The sequence below is a fragment of the Rosa chinensis genome, chromosome 2 (genome assembly GCF_002994745.2).
Source record: "Rosa chinensis cultivar Old Blush chromosome 2, RchiOBHm-V2, whole genome shotgun sequence".
Taxonomy (NCBI): Eukaryota; Viridiplantae; Streptophyta; class Magnoliopsida; order Rosales; family Rosaceae; genus Rosa; species Rosa chinensis.
In genome coordinates, this window is record NC_037089.1 from 4,931,942 (window position 1) to 4,956,981 (window position 25,040).

Consider the following 25,040-nt stretch of genomic DNA (forward strand, 5'->3'; position numbering starts at 1 on the left):
GCCTTTGTTGGATGGCACTACCTACCTGTGCACGCCAGTATAACAAGCGCGCTCGTCCAAGCTTAGAACAGGCCCCCAGTGCGGTAATAGAGTAATAGCAAACAGCAGGGCAAAGGATTGAAATCATTGAACTGCATGCATGGCTATAATTTTTGGAACTCAATTGTAGTATTGAGCAGAACACTCGACACCGAGTCACAGATTCTCGCAACAATGCTTTCTTTGATTACTTATTGTTACATATATAAACTCGTTGACAGTTTCCAGCATGATAAGCTTTAAGGTGATAGTGGTTATATAAAATGGTACCAGTCTGCTTATTTGCCGGAGATTACGGGTTTGAATCCTCCTTCTAATCATGTCTGTCAGTAGTATTTGTTTGCTTCTGAAATGCATGTTGGAGATGTACGTGTTAGCTGAATGTACATGGATGACCCATTTTATAATAGTAATTTGAGCTTTTAGGATGCAATGGTTATATACCATAATATCAAGGCGGCCTTGTTTGGACTTTGGAGGAGGCGTCGGGTTTAAATGATCCATCTATCGCCCAATTCTGTCGTCAATACTTGGCTACTATGCACCTGGTGGCTGGATTGCAAGTCATTTTCAAGAGAATGTATTAGTCTAACATGCTTTTGTTAGTCAAGTCTATAACAACTAATTTTTTAGCACAGTAGTTGACTACCACTTATTTATTACAAACACTGTCACTGGATTTTGATACCAAATCTAGTGTTCTTTCTTTTTGGGTTGGTTCTGGTAAGGGAACTTAGTGGAGGTAGAGATATTCTTGTGAAGTTCCTATCAGTACCCAATTGCTTCCAGGTCTACCATAAATGAATAATAGAAAGATAAAAACAAGTGAATTATATATAGGACATGTCACATGTGGTATGTCAGTGTGCATAAGATTGAAGGCCAGTCACCTTCTCTCTACCAGATTCTGGTGTAACTGGGATAGTTTCACCAACTCTTACTAAAACCATTAATTGTCTGACAGTTATAAACTTATATACCACTTGTCATCTATTACTTATAACTCTTTGATCTGATGTACAAGATAGGGTCCTGTCACATACATGAATATACAATTTGATGTTCTTACTCAACAAATTGAGAATAGGACTTGGGACTGTGATGACCTACTAAAACAGTAAGAAGAAATGTGACTAGCTAGCTTCTTCTGATTTGACTTGAAAGACAAACATAATAATTCACATGTAGACTTGTAATTCAAGGCATGCCAAGCTGAAATGCTGGTGTTTTTGTACTGCTAATGACTAATCTATAATAATAGGACAAGTTTTATATTAGCTTTTTGTGGTGATGATGAATCTGCAATAATAATGCCTCAGATTTACCTGGGTTTTTCTGGTAGCAGAATTATTAGGTATAAGCTAGGTAGCACTATATTGGTGGTGGGTTCCTTTGGCCTTGATGAATTGTGTCTGATGTGGTGATATTCATAGAGAGCTATGATTATCCATTTGGGAGTAAAAGAAAGAAAGAAAAAAGCTATGATATTCCTTCGATGTTTAATCAAATCCAGCAATGGGGTCAGGTGGGTGCTGTGTTGAAGATTCATGCTGTCTGCTATCCCTTTCAAACCTGAAAGTCTTTGGTTTGATTATGACAACCATTTGGCTACCGTTTCTTAAGGTCTTGTTTGGTTTAAAACTATGAACCCCCATCAACCTCTGTTCATTGTTGCCATGGCAGAGAGAATTCAAAATTGCCATGATCATGACATGAGTTTATTTCCTTGATCAGGATCCTCATCTCATGTTAGTGGGTTAAGAACTTAGAACTACAGGCTAGCTTTATCTTATCATCTTGTTCATATCTCACTCTTAACAAAAGTGCAGGGCATGAAAGACCCACAAACCTAATCTCAAATGTGGGATTGAGATAGTCGAGCAATTGAAGTTGGCCAAACACTAAAAAGCACAAAGCATGACAGCAAGGATCGATGTGAATGCTTAAAGCCTGGAGTGAAACTTGAAACAAAGTGGTGGGTACGTTGCGCTGCTTGGCCACCAAACTAGCCGTTCCCAACTAAGACCACAACTTCATAACACCATGCAAATTAAGAGACCTCAACTTACAAACAAGGACTTAGGTATCCACTATATCTTATGTTAATGAGTTAATCATTAAAATACATCTTACTCGACAAATTAGCTATTAGTTTAATGATATTTCTCATCCATAATGTTAAATGAGATTTCATGTTCGAATCATATGATCGATCATATCTCCTCATGCAACACTGCTGTGATAGGTAAGTTTTGTTCAATTCTTAAGTTTTGGGTTCTAGTAAAAATGAGACTGTTATAGATATATCCTTAGGATTGATATTTTTTCATGTCGGTAGGTACAAAATGGCAGAGAATAATTGGATTAGAATGAACCTTGTGGATGATTTTATCTCAAGGAATAGGTGAAGAAGAATTTGGGCTTAGCATAATCAAGTTGGCCTTGAACGAAGATCAAAATTTTCGTGTCTATTTCTTTTACAGTGAATGCTTTTTGCTGGGTCTAATCTCTAATCGACTCCACTCCACAATGTAACTCCGTTTGTCCCCCACCAACCCATCTCTTTATAGCCGTGCAAGCTTTAGTGCCATCCACTTATTCGGCCACTAGTTTGAGTTTGATTGACGGAAAATTGGAATCAACCCATATATTTTCCTTCAAGAAAATTTCATCTTCTACAGCTAAATTTGGGATTCAAAAATGCAATTTAAACAATGGTGCATAAAGAAACGAATATATTTGAAAGTACATAAAGGTTTTGCTCCGGAGGCGAATTTGGTGGAAGCTAAGCAATTTTTATCTCTACTTTATCAAGAGGTTATACGCAGTAGTTTTGCAAGGAATATATAGAAACTCGCTTTAGAACAAGTTGTATTCTAATCTCTATTCGTTACGTATATGCCACGTGTTTATCGGTTCGAATGAGCTTCATGGTATTCAAATTCTTGGTGGGATGCGACAAGCCAACGATTGTTGTAGTATATACCAAACTCTATGTGATTGCATGAATGCGCATAGTATTATTTTTGACTTGATGTTTCACGAATAATGTTTTGATACAATAGTTGTCTCAGAATTATGCGGACGAACTCGGTGCATCCAGTTCAATTTTTTGGAATCGGCGACCTTGGTATTATTTCTTAAGGAATATACATCAACATCGATCAAAACTCTTAACAAATTCGACCATATATGTGCTAGATTGCAAGATTCAGTTATTTCTTGTTACATTTCACTAATATTGTTGGTGTTGTCAATTTTGCCGTTAGTAGAGGCCTAATTGCCGATCGAAATAATAGCTTTAGTTTCTCGTGCCAGAAAATCCACCCAGACCACTCCAGTGCAATGTCGTAATTTCTCTTGATTCCTAAATTAATTTCTATTCATTAGAAGATATGAAGAAATGAATCAATATAGAAAACTCTCCGGGAAAGTTCAAAAAAACTCCAGGCATCCAAACGACAGAGCGGTGAGTTCTCTCCATCAAGCTACACTCCTTTTCAGTGTTTCTCAAACTGCCGTTTATCCCTTTAATTTTGATTCCCGTTTCGCAATTCATGTCAGCTTTCTCAAAATTCCCTCACTTTCCCCTGACTTTTCCTTTTCCCTCCAACAATGCAAACACCAAATCCGCCAGGACATCCCCGCAACGATTCCCTCTTCTCGTCATTTCCCTTTCTGCGGTTCCTATACACGTTCAACTCATATAAACAAATAAATAATCACACCAAATTTCTAGTCCCTTTTGTAGCATTTGAATTATTATTGGAACTATATAAAAATGTCTCAACAGGAAATTTGCCGGGGGACTTTCTGTACTGTCGGACTTGTTGCCCACAAAACGGTTAATAGACAAATATGAATCACTTTTTCTTTTCTTTTAAAAAGAGAGAAAAGCTTTTATAAATCCAAACAAAGGCTCAATCTTTTTCTTCTAATTCAAATTTTTTTTAATCACCACATTTTCGTTGCTTTCTTTCTTTTATTTAATTTCTGAGTTTTACAGACTGCTACAGAGAGAGCGTGGTGATATATAGAAACAAAAGAGAGTAGCAAAACCCCAAAGAAGCTTCTTCTCTTTCTTCTCCATCTTCTTCATCCTCATTCACCAACACCATATCCTTTTACATTTTGTTGCAATCTGAAACAAGCTCCTGTTTTGTCTCCTTTTCCTCTCTCAAGTTTGCTGAATGCTTTCTGAGTTTTGAACAATCTTGATGTCTATGTCCTTGGAGCATGATTACATAGGCTTATCTGAGTCTGTTCCTTCAATGGAAGCCTCTGACAGGTCTAACAAGGGAGCTGCTTTGAACCTCAAAGCCACTGAGCTCAGGCTGGGCTTGCCTGGGTCTGAGTCCCCAGAGAGAGATAGTGGTGCTGTGGAGGACAAAACTGGGTTTTCACTGCCTGTGCCTAAACCCTCTGTGTCCGGAGCCAAGAGGGTGTTCTCTGACGCCATTGATGGAGCTTCTGGGAAGTGGGTTTTCTCTGGGAGTGGTGGATCTGAGGCTGATTTGGGTAAAGGTGGTAACTTGGTTTCTCCTAGAGGTGTTAATGGTGGAAAAGGTCTTGCTGGGCCTGAGTGTAAAAGTCAACCAATCTCTGCAGTGAAAGATGGGGTACAACAGTCCCCAAACCCTTTGCATGAGAAGAAGCCTCAGGTTTCTGCTCCTGCAGCAAAGTGAGTAGCTTTCTCTCTATTTCAATTTCTTCTTTCTGTAGATGATTAAATGCAGAAAGTGAAGTATTTTGGCTGCTGAATTGTGGTGTTGCTTCTTTTTCTGGATGGTCTATAATAACACTGACTTCTTGATGGATTCTGTATTTTTGTTCATGCTATCTCAGAGTTGTTGGTCATTTATTGTTACTAAAGAAGCGTTCAATCTAATTGGGTTACTGGATGACAAAAGTCTCTGGATTTTTTTTATTTTTTTTTGCCCCTTTGACATTTCTGTGGCTTTGCAATTTTGCATGCTCTTTCTTTGACGGATTGGTTGTTTCAAATTTCATCTTGCATATATTTCCTTCCAAATGTTTACTGTGCACAAATATTTTCACTTATTTGCCTTGTTTGAAACTACTGGGTAAGTTATGTCAAGATACCACCTTTAAATCCCAACCCCCTTCTCCTTGCATGCATGTTTCCAGATCTGTTTCACACCAGTAAGACTTTTTCATGTGTACAGCTGAGTCTCTATTCGGTTACCCAGGCTTTGTTATTTTGGAATTTTTACTTTATAGATTTCTTAAGACGAAATTGTAAGCTTGTGTAGGTGTCATAGATTGCATAGGAGAACAGTAATAGTGGCTCTTAACTAGGAAATTGATAGCAAACTCTAATTTTCTCTTATGTCATGTGAGACAGGGCACAGGTTGTTGGATGGCCACCAATTCGTTCATTCCGGAAGAATTCAATGGCATCCATTCCTCCCAAAAAGGATGATGATGCAGAAGGCAAGATCGGAGCAGGGTGTCTTTATATCAAGGTCAGCATGGATGGTGCACCATACCTGAGGAAAGTCGATCTCAAAACCTATGGTAGCTATGTGGATCTATCATTAGCACTGGAGAAGATGTTCAGCTGCTTTACAATTGGTAGATTCTCTTTTTTAACTCATATTTGTTTTTGTTGAACTTCCATAATGCTTAGAGAGATTCTCTATCCCTTTACCACTTCTGGTAGTACCTTTTGGGTTTGGAATCACTTTGAAGAATGTTAGGGATCAGCGCTCAAGATCCATTTCTTCGCAAAGAATATTTACCTTAGTAAAAAAAAAGTCTGTAGAACTATCTTTAGTTGGAATATCAGAACCAAGAAATGAATGAAGGGTGTTTGGATATCTCTTGGGAAACCGAGTTAACTATAAATCAATACGTGTACGCTAGGGTACATCCAAAGTTAATGTGGTCGATCTGTGGTGATGTCTTTTGAATTCCACAGAAACCAATGCTGCCAAAAACCTCAATTAGTTCATCTCATCCTATTCATCAACCATAGTTCAATTAATCAATTTTCCATGGGACTTTCTAATGTTTCACTGATGATGTTATTGAATTCGTTCAGGGCCATTTGTAGAAACTTGATTAGAATTTGAAAAGTGATACTCGGCCTATAGGACCTAGGTCTGCCAGTGTTATCATAGGTCTGCTAGTGTTCTCACTTGAGTCACTTCTTTGAAAATGATACATGCTTGCACACCTGAATCTATTAAAAAAAAAGGCAACAGGTGCATTCTCTCTCTTGTTTGGATTGGCGATGTTTTCTTGAAAATGCTGGTAACATTTTTTGATTTGAAGTGTTTTCTGTCTAAAAAGTGAAACTTGTTCAGGTCAATGTGGCCCACATGGAGTTTCAAGTCAAGATGGAATGAGTGAGAGTCGTTTAATGGATCTCCTCCATGGTGCTGAATACGTCCTCACTTATGAAGACAAGGATCATGACTGGATGCTAGTTGGTGACGTTCCCTGGCAGTAAGTGTTGACTTTTTAACACTAGAGATTTGGAGACTATCTGAACTATATTCCTATTTAATAGTTTTTCTACTGCTAAATGATAGCTTTTCAGAGGAGGTTACTCCATCTAAGAGAATATGCTATATTGTCACTATTGCTATTTAATATACAACCCGATGACATGATCAGGATGTGGAGTACTAGCATTTTCAATGCACCCAGCATAAGTTTATAGCTTTCCTTAGGGTGTGTGAAACCCACAAGTTGAGGATTGCATCTTTTCTTACGATTGCTTGTTCTTGCAGGATGTTCACTGACTCGTGTAGAAGGATGAGGATTATGAAGAGTTCAGAAGCTATAGGGCTAGGTATGTTCTGTGGTTTTGATCTCCATGATCTATTTTAATGAGTTATTAAGCATTTTAAACTCATTCTTCTTTTCATGTTAAAGTCTCTTGACTTGTTTTAGTGACAAAATACAGAAAAAAAATTGTTACAGTTTGATTATTTTGGTTTAAGCCTTGATAGCTCCCATATTTTGAATGTGCAGTCGATTTTCGTTGGCCATTGCTTTGATATAATCTTTAACTAGGATCCTTATGTTTTTCTTCTCTTTGTTACAGCCCCAAGAGCCATGCAGAAGTGCAAAAATAGTAATTAGTATCATCATCACCATGATTGGATACTCAAAGCAAAGTAATGTTGGAGGTAGCTGTTATCAGCAACCAAGATGGCATCTGCATTGCACACAAGATCGGGCTTTGATTGGCTCACAAGATGGAGGTAGCTGTTATCAGCATATTTATGCTTCTACATATTGAACATCTAGGGTAACAAACTAATAGGAAATTGGTACTGTAAACGTGTCTAGTTTAATTTATGCTCTTCCCTTTTAAATTGTATTCGTATAGTTGGCTGCAAAGTAGTCTGTTATGTACGAAAATGGCTTGTACGCCACAGCATTCCTTTTGAACAGTACAAAAGGAAATGAACAATGTAGTGTTGAACTACTAATATTACTAGTTTGGTGTGCCTACAACTATGACCATGGTTGCTGAGAGGTGGAACGAAAGAAATAAGCAGCAAATTTTTGGAATATTGAAAGACGTATAGTATAGTGAACTCAGGAAAGCAAGAAGGTCAAGCTCAAAACAATTTTATATGGGCTGCCTTGTGCTAATACCAGTCGGATGATGGCCATCTCTCAATTTTAAAGAGAAATTCGTTTCTTTCTGATATTTGATGGAAACCCCCAACTTTGTAGTTCTGTAGTTCTTAAGACAAATGAACTACTTAATGGCAAAATGCTTTCTGATCTACATAGTCTACTTTTAAGAGCTTTCAGAACAATCTCTGAGGTGTGCACTTAATCTTCATTAAGCTTAATCTGCAATATCTTCAGGCGGGTAATAATCTGGTGCTATTCTGTGAAACCACGCCAGCTTTATCGATCTCCATCTCCTGTCTCATGTATTGATTGGTTGTGAGGTCCAGTTCACGGTACAAAACCCATCTCGGGGGCACTTGTGTGCCAACCCTGAGCTGTGGTGTATATGGATAGTCCTTGGCTGTGGATGTTACATAAGAATTGTGTTGCAGCTTTGCAGAATGATCAAAGAATCCAGATAAAATGTCCTTCATAGAGCCGCTCAATCAACGGGATTTGAGGTTAGCTCAATTCCAACCCTCTCCAAGAGCCGCTCAAGTCAATCCAGAATAATTTTTGCGCTTCTCTCATGCTTCTAGCTTGTATATAGTTTCCGAAGCACCACTCAGTCGATTTATTTGCCTCTTTCCATGTATTGTACACCTTTAGCAATGCAATGTGATCTCCAACGTTCCCAGAATGAAAATGCCGCAGTGCATTGTCAGCACCGGCTTGTTTATCGTCTGGACGATAAAAGATTGATTCCTGATCGCCTGATCGAGGAAAGCATGGCAACAATATATGGTAATGACCTCAGCTGAGCACTTGGTACTCATCTGAAGCAACAATCACCTTTGACAGCATCGCATCCTCAGGGAAGTTCGCCATACGTGCACTAATCACAGTAATTAAGCTCACCAAGTACTATTTACTGCACCAAGTGCAAAAAGCACTTGATCGATAAGCTTTTGTTAATGCTGCAGCAGGCAGACTAGCAGAGGGTCAAGAAATTCAAAATGTGACAGGAGTAAGAACAACGTCAGCGAGGTTAGCCCGTTGTGCTGCTGTGTTAATTGTCATTAAAATCATTGCGATAATTATAACACCGGAAGCACTCATGACCACAGTTAGTTTGACAATACCTACCTGCCCTCTGCATGGCCAGTGCCTTTGAGTGCGAGTGATCGAGTTTCAATGACTCCATCCCAGCTGTCCTCGGACCATGCATGTTGCAAAAAACCAGAATCAGTGACATATTCGATCCCAGCAATATATTAATAGTCGGCCTGGAAATTTCAGCCTCACTTGTGGCAAGGACGGCCTTCCTGACCGCTAGAGGCTAGGTACCACAACTTTTGCTTCAACCTCACTCGACATATTCTCATACATCTAATGAAACATATAATGAATTCTTCTATACACCGGCAGTACATGATAAATCTCCGGTATGGATTTCAATAAGTACAATGCGAATCAACGGTTCATATTGGTGTCATGAGTGGGGATAGTACAAGTTGGGCCTCGATAGCCAAGGGTATGGGGCTTGGGCCCGACCCGAAATTTCCAACCCGTCCCAGTTATGAAAGAAAAGGAGCACTTGGAACTAAACCTTGGCAGAATCTTGAATCTGGGTGTTTCGTCTGGGATGAAGCTCAAGCAGCTCGAAAGCCTCCTTGGTGGTCTCCAACAGTTCTCCAACCCAAAGGTCAATCTCTCTCTCTCTCTCTCTGCCTATGACTCTTTCTATCTCTCAAACAAGTGAATTAAAAGTTTAAGCTTGGTTGCAGGTGGAGCTGGAACAATACCCAACTGGACCCCACATTGCATCTCGCATGCTCTACACTGTATTGCTCTGCTCTTTATCCCCCATATGCCCTCTCTTCTTCAAAAAGCTCTATACTTTAAATCAATTGACTCACTCTTTTCTCTGCGATTCTTGCCTTTTGGCTTATGCTGAAATTGGGTGTAGAGTAATACTGAGAATCAAATACGATTCCAAGTTAAAGTGCTTATCTTTATAACTATGAACTGAGCCTTGCATGTTTTTTGATGGGTTTAGGCAGAGAATTCATTTGGGGATGTGTGTGACAAGGTAGTGGCTGATTTTGGCTGTGGTTGTGGTACATTGGGGGTTGCAGCTGGACTCTTGGGCGCAGAGTGAGTAGCATCTTTCCCTTGCTTGTGTTTTTGTTCCTCCTTTGAACTTTTAAGTTACTATTGAACTATAAGTATTTTACAAAGTTCTGTGCCTACCCTTTAGCTCCTTTAATTTGCAAGTCCAAACTTGAAGTGTATTGCAGCTAAAGTTTATGAATTTTTGTGAATGCTTGTTCATTCCAGTAGTTGGTTCAATACTTGCTTACGTTCACTGTTTCACAGACATGTGATTGGCATTGACGTCGATCCAGAATCTCTTGAATTAGCTTCACTAAATGCTGAGGAACTTGAGGTACTATTACTTTCTTTATTTCTGTGGTGGTTTATGCTTTACATCTTCTATGCCTTAATATGCTTCTAAAATGGATTGTATATACTTTACGAACTATATGGTTCTGGGTTTTGAGTGTGTTTGTGTGTGTACCTCCCCATATAATGGTATTTCAAGCACAAAAAAAGCTCCAGCCATTCTGTTTCTTGAGGTGCTTAGTCTCATGGGGTCAACAATTGAATCATTTGTGCCTTGGTGTAGCTAATGCTAATTTTGTTGGTATTCCTGCAGTTGGACATAGATTATGTTCAATGCAACATCAAGAACTTAGGGTGGAGAGGTAACAGAACCCCCTCTCTTCAGAGAACATAGTTTCATCAGGCATTTGCTTCCGAATTTTTTCATCATCTAATAGTCTTGATCCTTACTTAGCTGAAGTTGTTGATACTATTGTAATGAATCCTCCATTTGGAACTCGGAAAAAGGGTGCTGACATGGATTTTCTCTCTGTGGCTTTGAAGGTAAGTGCAGGGACTGATCTCTTATCTTCTTTTGTCACGTAGTGCATCTCTAAATTAACAGTTTTCCTTAGTCATTTGTGGTTTTGTCAAGTTAAATTGAAGCTCGTCGATCTCAGTTGTTCAAATATAAATGTGCCCCTTATACTTTTTTCCTTTGTCAGGTTGCTTCTCAAGCTGTTTATTCCTTACATAAAACCTCCACGAGAGATGTAAGTCTTTTGCTGCAGAATATTTTGTTACTTAGAAGGATTATTTACTGCGAGTACATCTAGTGATCAAATCTGTTTTGGTCGTTCCAGCATGTGAAAAGGGCAGCCTTGCAGCAGTTCAATGCTAGCAGTGCTGAGGTTATATGTGAGGTGAGTTAAGATAGCTTTGCTCATGGTTGGTTTGTATATGTGCTGTAACTTTCAGATCATACGCCAAACCATCATAAGTACCTAAAAGGCTAAAAGTACATACCAGTTAGTTTTCTGTTCTATTGAACAATGAGCATGCTTAGTGCGTTGAAATGATATTAAAGTTATTTTATTGTCTCCTTTGTTGTCAGCTTCGATATGATTTACCACAAACGTACAAGTTTCATAAGAAACGAGAGGTGGATATCGCTGTGGACTTGTGGCGATTTGTCCCCAAGAGTAAGCAGGGTCCAGAGGTCTAGCACATGTATAAGATCATGTACGGTGTATTATAGGAAAATACATGTTAAAGTTAATGTAGGAACTTGTTTTGTTTTTGTCAAGATTCTATTGCCTTTCTCAGAGGAAACAGCCATTTGTAACAGTTGATTAAGATTCCTTAAGCAAACTCTTTCTGACAGGTTTTCTCAACCTCGCGTCAGTATTATTAATGCATGCAATATACATTTTCAAATGTTATAGCCATGCGTAAGGATCGCTTCAGCATTTGTGCGCTGTGACTAAATGAGATGGAGATTAAAAAAATCCGGAAATTCTTTCTTTTCCATCTCTGGTTGGATTTCAATATGTGAATAATTATTATAATTTGACAGAAGTGGAACATGTTAATCTTCTTTCTTTGGTCAAAATGAAAGATTATATACTAGAAGCTCAAATGAAAGAAATGGAAAGAGAATCGAAGTGCTTAGAGGCCAAAAGAGAGTCGGTCAGAATCTGATTCTTGTGCATTGTTGGATGTATCAGTTTGAAGATGTCCAATTAAGAGAAAAGCAATTTTTTTTTTTTTTGGTAACAGAGAGAAGCATTTTTCTCTTCTGCGTTGGGTACTTGTAAAGAAAGAAAGTGACAGAGAGATAATAACACAGAATAAGTCATTTTTACAAAAAACTAAAAAAAAAAAAGGACTGTCATTTTTTGCTGAACGTATGGTCACTTGTACGACATAGGCTATTTAGATAATAACTATCTCTAGAACAAAAAACAACTAGGTTATTAGAATAGACTAGATGAATTTTCCTTAGGAAGCAAGATTGTTCTTACTTGTTTAGGCTATTAGATTCTCTCCAAAAGTGTGGAAGTCTTGAATATGGCCGGCGTTCCACGTTAGGGGTACTCACAGCCATTCATATCCCTTTGTCTCTTAATTGTATTCCGAAATACACATGCCTATTAAAATGAAACATCTAAAATGCCCTCCACTACTCTTCTACATGGGCAGTTATTGACCAGTCGTATCACGCACTTGACAAGTTGACATGCTTGTCGTACCTATGATTCTCTCTTGATGAGGAAGCAAACTGTCAAACACTTCCAAGCCAGTGCTCTTAGACCCGTCAATGGATCGAATTTTAATTCGTTGGTCCAGATTTGTGGTTATTGGACGGGTTTGGATTGAAAATTTGATCCATTGATCCGATAATGGTTTGAATATGTTAATCCATTTATTTAACTATCAAGCACAGATATAGGTTAATCTGTTTGTTAATGATCCGGTCTGTTTTATAAAGAAACTCCAGATATTTGATATCTTTCTCTTTGAATGAGATTTCAATTCCAGCGACGGTTTCATTAGATAGCTTACAACTAGAATCTCTCTTTTTTCCGTAGACGTTATGGGTCGGATTTTTTGTATTTCATTCATGTCTGAATCTGGGAATTTATCCATCTTCCATAAAGGAGTTGAATGAAACCAAAGTTTCACGTTCAATTTTGAATTAGAGACGTTAAAAATGATGAATCAACGTCGACTATAACCCCAAAGCAGACTCCCCATTCATTAGAATGATTAGATAGAGAATATCACCAATATTTCGTGATCCGCTGCCGAACTTATTCCAAGTCAATGAGCATTCTCAATATTTAATATGTCTTGAAGAGGACTTGAACCTCCACGCTTTTTAGCACGAGATTTTGAGTCTAGCCTGTCTACCATTTCACCATTCTTGTTTGCCTATTTATACCCCCTCAATGAATATTCTCTTTCTAGTGTTTGTTTTATGAATACAATATTTTATTACCTTAGAGAGTAATGTTCTAAGAAGTATTTTTGTTATTTAATACTCTTCATTTTGTTTCAATTTTTTATTCGTATCATAATAAAAGATTTAATATTATAATTAAAAATTAAGAATATTAATTAATAATAAACGGATCAGACCGGTGAATTTTGTTATTACAAAACGGATTCGAATTTAAGTCAATATGCTCCAAACCCTATTTGCTCTAAAAGATATGAAGTACCCTAGAATATTAGGTTATGCTAGATGTATAGGGCTTAGGGAGTCAGGGGATGAGCATAAGCTCCAGACAATTGTAGTCATACATCAATCCCAGGACAAGAATGTGTACAAAGATTGTGGAAGAAGAGGCATTACCTGGCTTTGTGGTGGGAGGATCATATGCATTTGGCTATGAATTAAGAAGACAAAATGGAGTACACCATAGTGAAGATTTTCATATCATTCTTTAACAAAGTGATATAAACTCTACTTCCTCCTTTTCTAGATATCTTCTGTCACAAGTCCTCCCCCTACAAGTGCTGAAGTGTAGGTGTCAAGCACATCTCCCTCCATAAGTGAACCAGCACCAACCATGATTAAATGTGAAGAGGAAGAGGTGATTGAAGACATTCCTGTGATTGAAGACACTTCTATGATTGAAGTCACTTCTGTCAGAACTCAGAAGTCCTACACCTGCAAGTGCTGAAGTGCAGGTGTCAAACGTGCAAACATCTCCCTCCAATGAAACACCTGCAGCCACCATAATTGAATGGAAAGACCTTCACTCTGTGTTTGAAGAGATATGGGCACGACTTGCAAAGAGGGAATTATCTGCATGCTTCTTGGTCTCAAGAGAGTGGTATCAGAAGATTACTAATGAAGCTTTTCTCAACAGATGGAGGATGAAACATGCACTTTCCTTATTTCCAGACTCAAACTATGTTGACCAAAGCTATTGGATCCTACAATGAATACATTTGTTGACATGCATCACAGTAAGGAAAGCTAATAACTTTCAACCTGAAAAACTGAGGCCCTCGAGGCAAAAAGATGTTAGCTTCGGTGTGATGCATCAGGTTGTCGATGGGAAGGCCAGAAGCTATATGAAGAACTTATGATATGCTGCCCCCAAGAAGGTAGAGCAGAGCTTTGGAGGTTAGACATTGATGAAAGTAAGTTTAATAGAAAGAAAAAAAAAAGGAACAAAAAAAGAAGAACTTATATTTTGATATTAAAATTATATACTATTCCAAAAATGCCTCAATAGAATTGCTTCTCCATCTAAGTAGTTTCCAATGAAACTCTTTTTGCATTTACGGATGAAACTTTTTGGAAAAAGATTATGGCACACTAGTGTATTCGTGGTTCATTTGACAAACAAGGTCTATTCTTGGACAAAAAAGAAGTTATATTTTGATATTAGAATTATATACTATTCCAAAAATGCCTTAATAGAATTGCATCTCTATCTAAGCAGTTACCGATGAAGCTTTTTTTTGCATTTACAAATGAAGCTTTCTTGAAAAGGGTTATGGTACATTCAAGTGTTTTTGTGGCTTATCTGAGGAGTCCTAAGTCCTAACTCAATAGAATTGCATCTCTATCTAAGCAGTTATCGATGAAGCTCTTTTTGCATTTACGGTTGAAGCTTTTTTGAAAAGATTTATGGCACATTCCAATATACATGTTGTTTATCTGGAAACTACCAACCGAATGACCATGGATGATGAAAACTTTATTGTTGAAGATGGTGTACTGGAAGAACCAATGACATTCCAGTGTAATAGGCTCCTCAGGTGGGCTCATAAGTGCAGAGTAGCTGATAGTAAGACTATTCAAATCTCAAAACTGAATTATGTAGGAAGATAGTTGCAAAAGATCATGATAGAGCCTCAGATGATGGAGAGATTCTTTTGGGAGATTCATTTGCTTTTAGATATAATTAAGAAGACAAAGAACACAAGATAGTAAGATTATACAGCAACAGCCCAGAGAATGAAAACTTTACCACTTATGCAATTATCTTTTCGCTGAAAGGCACAAACTAGAGAACGAAAGAGTTTCCTTTCTTTAGTATAAACATTGTGTTGACTCACACGGCTCTTTGCAGCCGAGTAAAAAAAATTTGTTACTTTTGGGCTGAACACAATTCACATCTTCCTCCACGCCAAATAAAACAATTGGCTACACAAAACTCAATTGATGCATTATACTCTTTTTGGTATATACATATACATATATATATATATAGCTACTTTTTACAAATGAAAAGATGCATAACCTTCATCAACGTTTTCATTGTAACTTTTGATGTTTCACCTCTTCTATTTGACTATCATCACTTTTGATGACGGATACTGTTAGTGTGAGTCATCGTTCCCTATTAGGAATTGACTATAAGGGAATATATTGTGAAACATGTGTTTTGGCCAAGAGTCATCGTGCTACTTATTCTCCTAGTATTTCTAATAAAAGTGTTGCTCCTTTTGAGTTGATTCATTCTGATGTTTGGGGACCATCTAGAGAACCCACTGTGTCGGGTATGCGATACTTTGTGTTATTTATTGATGATTGTACAAGATTGTCGTGGGTTGCTCTGCTAAAAACCAAAGATGAAGTCTTTCCAGCTTTTCAAACTTTTCGTACTCTTGTTCAAACACAATACCATAGCACCATTAAAGTCCTTCGGTCTGACAATGGGGGGAATATGTTGATCGTGCTTTCCAAGAGTTTTTTACAACCAATGGGATTGTTCACCAAACTACATGTCCACAAACACCAGAACAAAATGGAGTGCCTGAAAGGAAAAACCGTCATTTACTTGATATGGCTCGTGCCATTCTCTTTAGTGCTCATATGCCTAAGTATCTTTGGGGCGATGCTGTACAGGCTTCCTCCCATCTTATTAATCGTCTTCCATCTAGCGTCCTTCAGGGCAAAATTCCATTTGAGGTTCTTGCATCTCATGTCTCCTTACCTTCCTTTCATAATCTTCCCGCTCGTGTATTTGGTTGTGTTGCCTTTGTCCATGTTCCTAAAAACCAGAGGTCTAAGTTGGATGCCCGGGCACTTAAGTGTGTCTTCGTTGGCTATGGAGGGAATCAGAAGGGATACAAGTGCTATCATCCACCTACCAGGAAGTACTATGTCACTATGGACGTTACCTTCTTTGAGGACATGAGTTATTTTTCCTATTCAGATACAACTCTTCAGGGGGAGAATTCATATTTTGAAGAGCTGTATTATGGAGAGGGGGAGGAAACAGAAGGAGGAGAGGAAGAAGTCACACAGGTAGGAAGTATTTCGACGGATTCAGTTGAGACCGCTCCAAGCATACAGACACCAGTTTCTATGGTTGAAAATGAAGTTGAAGACCCGACTGCCCCTCCTACCATCGCTTCTACCCCTGACCCACAGCTTCCTGGTACGGAAGATCACTCATTTGAGGTATGTCCACCCACTAGTATTAGTAGTAGTGAGTCTAGTGTTGAGCAATATGTGTTACCAAATAGGACCACTCGGGGTCAATCAGTCAAAAAATATGAACCTACTCTTACTGCCAAATCAAAATACCCAGTAGCTAATTATATGTCCACTAGGAGATTGTCTAAGTCATATGAATCATTTGTGAATCATATATCTGCTGTATCAGTACCTAACAAAGTGCAGGATGCGTTGGGGGATCCAAAGTGGAGGAAGGCAATGGAGGAAGAGATGGAGGCGTTGCAGAAGAACAACACTTGGCAACTTGTGCCTCCACCACAAGGCAAGAAGGCTGTAGGTTGTCGTTGGGTGTTTACTGTGAAACATAATGCAGACGGATCAGTGAATCGGTACAAAGCACGCCTTGTAGCAAAGGGGTTTACTCAGACATATGGTATAGACTATGATGAAACATTTGCCCCTGTTGCCAAGATGAACACTATTCGGGTTCTGCTCTCATTTGCTGCTAGTTTAAACTGGCCACTCCGACAGTTTGATGTCAAGAATGCATTTCTTCATGGAGAGTTAGCCGAGGAAGTATACATGAGCCTTCCACCTGGGTATGTAGTTGCTTCTCCTGGTGATTTTGTCTGTAGATTGAGAAAATCTCTGTATGGTCTCAAACAATCACCACGTGCTTGGTTTGGAAGATTTTCACAGTTTATGCGGAAGGTTGGTTACAGGCAGAGTAACTCAGACCATACCTTGTTTCTCAAGCATCAACAAGGGAAGGTAACAGCTCTAATTATTTATGTGGATGATATGGTAATCACTGGTAATGATACTGTTGAGATGGATAGACTGCAGAGACAGCTAGCCTCTGAGTTTGAGATGAAAGACTTGGGTGAGCTTAAGTACTTCTTAGGAATTGAGGTAGCCAGGGGGAGAGAAGGAATCTATCTGTGCCAGAGGAAGTACATTCTTGACTTGCTGACAGAGACAGGTTTGTTGGATTGCAGACCTATTGACACTCCTATTGAGCAGAACCATTGTTTAGCTGAGTATCCAGATCAGGTACCCACTGATCGAGCTCGCTATCAGAGGTTAGTTGGGCGCTTGATTTATTTGGCTTATACTAGACCAGACGTTGCATATGCAGTGAGTGTGGTGAGTCAGTTCATGCATAATCCGAGTGAGAGTCACATGGATGCGGTTATGCGGATTCTGAAGTACTTGAAGTCAGCTCCAGGAAGGGGAGTACTATTTTCTAAACATAACAACATTCTTGAGGTTTGTGGCTTCACAGATGCAGATTGGGCTGGAAATATCACAGACAGGAGATCGACATCAGGTTACTTTACCTTTGTGGGAGGTAATCTGGTTACATGGAAGAGTAAGAAACAGAAGGTTGTGGCACGTTCTAGTGCTGAGGCCGAGTATAGAGGTATGGCTCACGGAGTGTGTGAATTGTTGTGGTTGAGAAATCTGTTACGTGATCTGGGTTTCAAACTCAAAAATTCCATGCAGTTGTATTGTGATAACAAGGCAGCTATTGACATATCACAGAATCCAGAACAGCATGATCGTACTAAACATGTGGAGGTTGATCGTCACTTCATAAAGGAGAAGCTAGATGCCAAAATTATTAGCTTTCCTTTTGTTCCAACTGAAGAGCAACTTGCAGATGTACTTACCAAAGGAGTTTCCAGGAAGGCATTTTATGACTCACTTAGCAAGTTGGGCATGGTTGATGTATATGCGCCAACTTGAGAGGGAGTGTTAGTGTGAGTCATCGTTCCCTATTAGGAATTGACTATAAGGGAATATATTGTTGTAATTACTTACCTTGTATATGTTGTGTAGTACATTGTAGTACGATTGTAATCTGTTTATATACACCACAGAATGGGTGTAATAGAATATATCAGAAAATTCATTCTCTAAACTTTGTGATATCTGACTGATACTATAGTACAATTACTCTGCTCTCATTGGAACTTGTCTACTTGAAAAAAAAAATGAACGAAAGAAATCATTTGACAAACAAGATATATTATAGGACGAAAAAAGGGAGGTATAATTTGATATGAGAATCATATAATTTTCCAAAATGCCTCAATAGAATTGCATTTCCATCATGGTGCAACAAGCAATGAAGACATAATTGTCAAAATACCACCTGAATTTGTTTACATCCCCAACTTGCAACGTAGAAATTAACCTCCTGAACTTGACAAAAAAGTCAGTTTACCTCCATTGAATGTAACTATTTCCATCCAAATGTGAGATGTGTGCCCTGCACATGAGGGGTTTTATAGTTATTTTATAATAATAATTGTTTTATAAAAAATATATTTGGTAAGATGAAAAAAAAAATTAGAGTGGAGATTTATGGCTTTCCACTTAATTATTAACACACACATTATGCAATTTTTTATAAATAAATTACAATATATTTTCCCAATAAGAAGAAAAGTTAAAAAATTATCGAATTGATGTTATCTTTCACCAGTAATTACTAATTTAATTAACAAATGGAGTTGGGAGTGGAGATAATTTATGGTCACCATGAATTACAACATCAATCTAATTATGTGCTAATTTTAATATTATTCTTCTTGTTGGGATAATATAATGTAATTTAATAAAAATGCGAAATAAGTTGATTAATAAGTAGGTGGAAGTCCATAATCTCTACTTCAAAAAACCATTTTTTATTTAATACATAAATATTTAAAACATAATAATAAGCAATATAAAATGACTATATTACTCCTCATATGTATGACACATGCAAAATTAATAATTAATGTAGAGGGTGTAAATAATTTTGCATTTGGATAGAAAAAGTTACAATTAACGTAGAGGGTGTAAATCGACAATTTTTAGCAAATTCAGGAGGTAAATTTTCACAATTGAAAGTTTAAGGTGTAAACTGACAATTATTGTCAAGTTTAGAGAGTATTTTGGCAGTTATGCCAACAAAGAATAAAGGCTATAAAACAACAGAGATGCATAATGCTTCTCTTCTCTCTCGCAAAACAGATGACAAGAAAAATGTAGCTTTAGTGACCATATAATGCATTGGTCAGCCACAGCATCAGAGATACATACTAAACAGGAAACAATCATCTCACTTCCCCATCTAAAATTTGTGTAGACACCTCTGCTGGATGCTAAGTTGATGTTTGTCCTTGTCTTATGCTTCAACTTCTGATTTCGCACCCTCAACTGTCTCCCCAAGAGTGAACCGAACAAACCTTCTAACTTTTATGTTTTCCCCAAGAGCAGCAATCGTCTGCTTCACCAGATCCTTCACCAATATACTATCATCTTTGATAAAAGGTTGCTCCAACAAAGCAAGCTCCCCAAGCCTCTTTGAGATCCTTCCCTCCACGATTCTCTCCCTGATGTTTTCAGGTTTTGACAGAAGGTCCTCCCTCTGCATCTCAAGCTCTTTTTCCTTCTTTACAGTACTCTCTGGAATATCTTCGACAGATACAAATTGCACCTGTGGGCAGGCCGCAACTTGCATTGCCAGGTCATCAACCAACTCCTTGAATTTTTCACTTCTACCAACAAAATCAGTCTCGGAGTTTACTTCAATCAGAACTCCAATGCGAGCGTCATGAATATAAGATCCTATCCTGCCTTCAGCAGCAAGCCGGCTGGATTTCTTTTCAGCAGAAGAAAGACCTTTCTTTCTGAGGTACTCTTGTGCCTTCTCTATATCCCCTCCAGTTTCTGAGAGAGCTTTCTTGCAGTCCATCATTCCCGCTCCAGTTTCTTCCCTTAGTTGTTTAACCAAAGCAGCTGAGATAGCTACAGTTGGTGCCCTGCAACAGGTGTTGAATATAGGTCACATTCACAAAATGTACATAAAGAATTGGTAGCATGCATACATGTTAAACACATGAACATGGAAAGAAATCGCTTACTTCTGAACTGTTTCCTTTGCTTCAACTGCAGCAGGCTGTTCTTTCCCTGCTGTGGGCACCTTTTTTGCTGCAGTTTGAGCAGCCACTTCAGCTGCAAAATCCTGACTCCGTTTTTCCAAGCCTTCTCCCAGATTGAAACGCACAAACCTCTTGACTTTTATGTTTTCCCCAATGGTTGCAATGGTTTGCTTCACCCAGTCCTTCACCACCACCTTATCATTCTTGATGTAGGGCTGCTCAAGCAATGCCAGCTCCTCGAGCCTCTTCCTGATCCTCCCGTCAACAATCTTTGATCTAATCTGCTCTGGCTTTGACAAAAGATCTTCTTTCTGCATCTCAATCTCTCTTTCCTTGTTTATAAACTCTTCAGGAACGTCTTCTGTAGTAACATACTGTACTTGAGGGCATGCAGCTGCTTGCATAGCCAGATCATCAACCAGCTCCTTGAAAATGTTACCCCGGGAAACAAAATCTGTCTCACAGTTTACCTCCAGCAAGATACCAATCCTGCTATCGTGAATGTATGAACCTATTCTCCCTTCAGCAGTGGCTCTGCTGGCTTTCTTGTCTGCACTTGCTAAGCCTTTCTTTCTAAGGAACTCCTGGGCTTTGACAATGTCTCCTCCAGACTCTAACAAAGCCTTTTTGCAGTCCATCATTCCAGCTCCTGAGTCTTCACGGAGCTGTTTTACAAGAGCTGGTGATATAGTTGCTGTAATCCAAAACATATAAAATTAGAGGCAGATGCAATTGACTAATACGGCTTACTATCTATTACTTGACAGAAAAATTCCACACTTAAGATAGGTATCTACCAAGGATTTTATCCATGCTCACCACCAGCAATATCATTCAGCATGAGATTGAACATTGTGGTAACACAGCACAATAATTGTTTCAAAGTTAAATAAAGATATACGAAGCAGCAATTCTCTGTAGCATGAAACTACTTACCATGTCTGGAGTGTCGATGTGGGTAAACATATATACAGAGAAGTCCAATCAACACATGCAGAACCATGCATTCCTTCTATTCTAAGTTTTCCTAAATCCTAAATATTAAGTCTAGATCCTCATACTTCAGTAGTCAATTTTAATCGCCTAAAAAACAGTTTATGTGTCACTGCAGATAATATTAAGAACATCATGCCTGAGTTTTTAGGTCATCAGTATTTACCTGATTTGATGCCTAACTTTTTGAAATGCATTATATTCAGCAAAATGACCAAGCAAAACAACCTTTAGTCACCTCAAAAGTGATTAGGTTGGAGGTTGGTTTTGTGGCTCATTATATAATGGAAAGATGAGCAAGATCTTTTATAATATATCTTCAATACAACAAAAGCAAACTTTCAGCATATTGTAATTGGGTCTTTGGTCACTAAGTGCATATGATATGCAAAAATTAGGTGTTTCATATTTTTTGTTACCATCTTGGACTCAGATGTTTCTGGAATTCTCTTGAATGCAATATTACAGACAACTCTTGAATTTAAAAAAAAAGGAAAAAAACAAAACAAAAAAAAAAAACCTTGTTAAGAACCTTTTGTCTCTTGAGGAGAAGCAAGATCTGGTTGTACATCTGAGCTGGTGATACTCCCACTTGTATTAGGAGCTGGTTGAACTTCCTCATCTTCAGTTAGTGGAGCTGAAGGACTTTCACTCTCTGAAGTAGGTGGTTCTATTTGAGGTGGATCTTTTGCTACTGTGTCGTCCACTTTACTCTCTAGAACCTCTTCAGTTGCTGTAATATCTGATGGCAATGCTTGATTAGCTATTTCACTACACGAATCTGGATTTGAATCATTTTCCACACCATCAGTTGACGGAGACTCCTGAATTGTAGAATCTGTGGCAGATATACTTTCTTCAGGAACCAAGATTTCGGAACTCATCTCTTCTTTTTGTACGTCTTGGACTGCACCATCTATAGTTTCTGGAGTTTCTGTTGAACTAGAAACGATGGTTTCCTGGTCTTCTTTGCTTGACGTATCATCTATTCCACTGGCTCCCACATCAACCACCTCTAAAGGAGCACCATCATTTTCAATACTTTCGTCCACGGCAGAAGAGACACCAAGACTTTGCTCATCACTGCTTACTTGTTTGTCCAGCACTTCATGAATATTGGACTCATTCTCAGTTTCATTAACCTTCTGTGTTGATTCTTCTGTACTCTTTGGATTTACAGTTTCTTTAGTTGCTTTCTCTACTTTCTCTCTTTCGTCCAAAAATGCAGCAATATCCTTGTTTTGGCGAAAAGCCAGGAGAAATGGGTTTGTTGCTGTGTGGATGACTCCTTGAGTGATCTGGGACTCTGACTTTTGAATATCTTCTTCTTTCTTCATTGTCAAGGTTACTTGTCCTCTACTAATACGCAACACACGGACATTAACTTCCTGGCCAACCTCCATAGAGGTCTCCCCCATAATGCTTGCAAATCCTTCATCAGCTTCCTCCGACTGAGGCAAGAAACCTTCTTCCCCCTCAGGAAGAGATATAAAAGCACCAGCCCTCACCAAATTCTTCACCGTGCCCACTAAGTCCTGCCCCTTAGCAAACTTTGAACTTTTTCTCCCCTCGTTTTTCCTCTCTCCTTTCTTTGGACCACCTCTCCTATCAGATCCACCCCTATCACTACTGGAAGCATCTTTGCCTTCACGCATAGTGAGAGATATCCGCTTAGTCTCCATATTGGCTTCAACTAATGTCACCTTCACCTCTTGCCCAACAGAAACAACACTTCCTACATCTTTTACATAAGTATCACTCAGCTGTGAAACATGTACCAGGCCATCTGTGAAAGCTCCAAAATCAATGAAAGCACCAAATGGCTGGATTGATCTCACTTTCCCTGTAAAAGTTGCGCCAGGAACCAGCTCCTCATTCTTAACAGGTGACATCTCACTTTGCCTACTAGTTCTTGCACGCCTTGCCTGAGATGGACTGGAACTTGCGTCAGAGTTGGAGGATTTTTCACTAGTTTCAGCTGCATCGGAGGATTTATCCAAAGCTTCAGTTGAAGCTTCTGCAACGGGTGAGTCTGGTTGCTCCACTGCTACATCAGTCCCTGTGGTAGATACTACATAGGTTCTAGATCTATGATGTACAGGGCATTTGTTGTTGTATAATGGAAACAATCTAATAGAGGTCGAAAAAGGTAAAAGAAAACTGTGGGGGGATAGAGTATGTCTAGCGGATTTCCTAGAAAAATTGAATTTGGTTAAAGAATTGGTCTTTCTTGAGGAAAAGGCAGTTCCAGGAAATACTGAGACATTGCTTATAGAATATGGAACTACAGGCGTCATATTGAATGGAGTTGTAGGAGTTAATTCTGCTGTTAACACAAGCACTTCATCCCTCGCTCACCTACAGTGGACATCAAAATGATGATTCAGAGAGGGAATATCATCCTGGAGCAAACAGAACTGCATCATATCGAACAAAAATGATATTCAATTGGAGCTTATGTTCATGAAGACATGAAAATTTTGATTCATTACATGCACCTTGTTCACCTAAGTCATAGAACTCCTTGCACCTGGTATTCAAAATTATCAATACCAGCAATTCATGATAATATAACCTCTCCATGGTTTCATCCATTATAAACTATAATCACTCACCTTATCCCCTTGCTCATATAGTTTCAAAAACCCGCCGAGCCAAAAAAAAAAAACACATGTGCCCACAGTCACTCACTTACACGTGCATCCTGAGCATATGCTGGTCAATCAAAAATCAGATTCTCACAGTAATGTGCAATTAGCCAATCACTTTGGCACACACAGTCCACACTCCACAGCCAACAAAACTAGAACAACTTATGTTTTCCAAATGAATCATATTAAGCACTGCAGAAGCCCCAACCCAATACCTCAAACTCAAACAATCATCAAAATTTCCACCATGAAACAAAATCAGTATTCAAACTACACTTACAGACACTATAAAACTCAAAATAAAGCAAACAACTAAGCAAAGTACAAAAACAATAAACAAAGAAACAGAGAACCCAGTTCCACTATCCAAAAACACCATAACCAGAAACCCATTACTGCAAACTTATCCACCCACGGTCACTCACTTACACGTGCATCCTGAGCATATGCTGGTCAATCAAAAATCAGATTCTCACAGTAATGTGCAATTAGCCAATCACTTTGGCACACACAGTCCACACTCCACAGCCAACAAAACTAGAACAACTTATGTTTTCCAAATGAATCATACTAAGCACTGCAGAAGCCCCAACCCAATACCTCAAACTCAAACAATCATCAAAATTTCCACCATGAAACAAAATCAGTATTCAAACTACACTTACAGACACTATAAAACTCAAAATAAAGCAAACAACTAAGCAAAGTACAAAAACAATAAACAAAGAAACAGAGAACCCAGTTCCACTATCCAAAAACACCATAACCAGAAACCCATTACTGCAAACTTATCCAAACACACAAAGCAGCTGAAATTCAGAGAACCCAGTAAGCACATGAAGTCAAAGTTTGTACCTTTAACCAAAAATTGAGCCAACTAAACTTTCAAAATTTGTTCTTTAGAGAATCCCAGAGAGTCTATGAGTGTGTGAAGCTCATATATTTGGTTCTGGGGAGTGGTTATTACTGGTAAGGAGAGGAAAATGAAAGGTGGGGCTTTAAATCCTTATC

General features: G+C 38.6%; 3 protein-coding genes across 5 annotated transcripts; 2 read left to right on the forward strand and 1 right to left on the reverse strand.

Moving 5' to 3' along the window:
* Positions 1 to 3,986: 3,986 nt before the first annotated feature.
* On the forward strand, positions 3,987 to 7,533 carry LOC112188876 (auxin-responsive protein IAA27). The gene is made up of 5 exons (XM_024328110.2): positions 3,987 to 4,720; positions 5,405 to 5,634; positions 6,369 to 6,510; positions 6,798 to 6,859; positions 7,115 to 7,533. The coding sequence occupies exons 1-5, from the start codon at positions 4,257 to 4,259 to the stop codon at positions 7,150 to 7,152; spliced, it is 936 nt and encodes a 311-aa protein (XP_024183878.1). The 5' UTR covers positions 3,987 to 4,256; the 3' UTR covers positions 7,153 to 7,533.
* Positions 7,534 to 9,239: 1,706 nt separating this feature from the next.
* On the forward strand, positions 9,240 to 11,460 carry LOC112188781 (rRNA N6-adenosine-methyltransferase METTL5). Its single transcript, XM_024327992.2, has 9 exons — positions 9,240 to 9,343; positions 9,426 to 9,482; positions 9,698 to 9,795; positions 10,018 to 10,087; positions 10,358 to 10,406; positions 10,499 to 10,587; positions 10,749 to 10,796; positions 10,887 to 10,946; positions 11,138 to 11,460. Exons 1-9 carry the CDS (start codon positions 9,284 to 9,286, stop codon positions 11,246 to 11,248), a joined length of 642 nt encoding a protein of 213 aa, XP_024183760.1. The 5' UTR covers positions 9,240 to 9,283; the 3' UTR covers positions 11,249 to 11,460.
* Positions 11,461 to 19,311: 7,851 nt separating this feature from the next.
* Positions 19,312 to 25,040, reverse strand: LOC112186155 (polyprotein of EF-Ts, chloroplastic). Of its 3 annotated transcripts, none has more exons than XM_040515752.1 (5): positions 24,885 to 25,031; positions 23,994 to 24,082; positions 21,911 to 23,736; positions 20,368 to 21,079; positions 19,312 to 20,265 (listed from the first exon to the last, which is right to left on the reverse strand). In XM_040515752.1, exons 3-5 carry the CDS (start codon positions 23,673 to 23,675, stop codon positions 19,629 to 19,631), a joined length of 3,114 nt encoding a protein of 1,037 aa, XP_040371686.1. In that variant the 5' UTR covers positions 23,676 to 23,736; positions 23,994 to 24,082; positions 24,885 to 25,031; the 3' UTR covers positions 19,312 to 19,628. The 3 variants fall into 3 exon arrangements, with proteins under 3 accessions (XP_040371686.1, XP_040371687.1, XP_024180277.1); XM_040515753.1 differs by having other exon boundaries at positions 23,994 to 24,093; XM_024324509.2 differs by lacking the exon at positions 23,994 to 24,082 and having other exon boundaries at positions 24,885 to 25,040.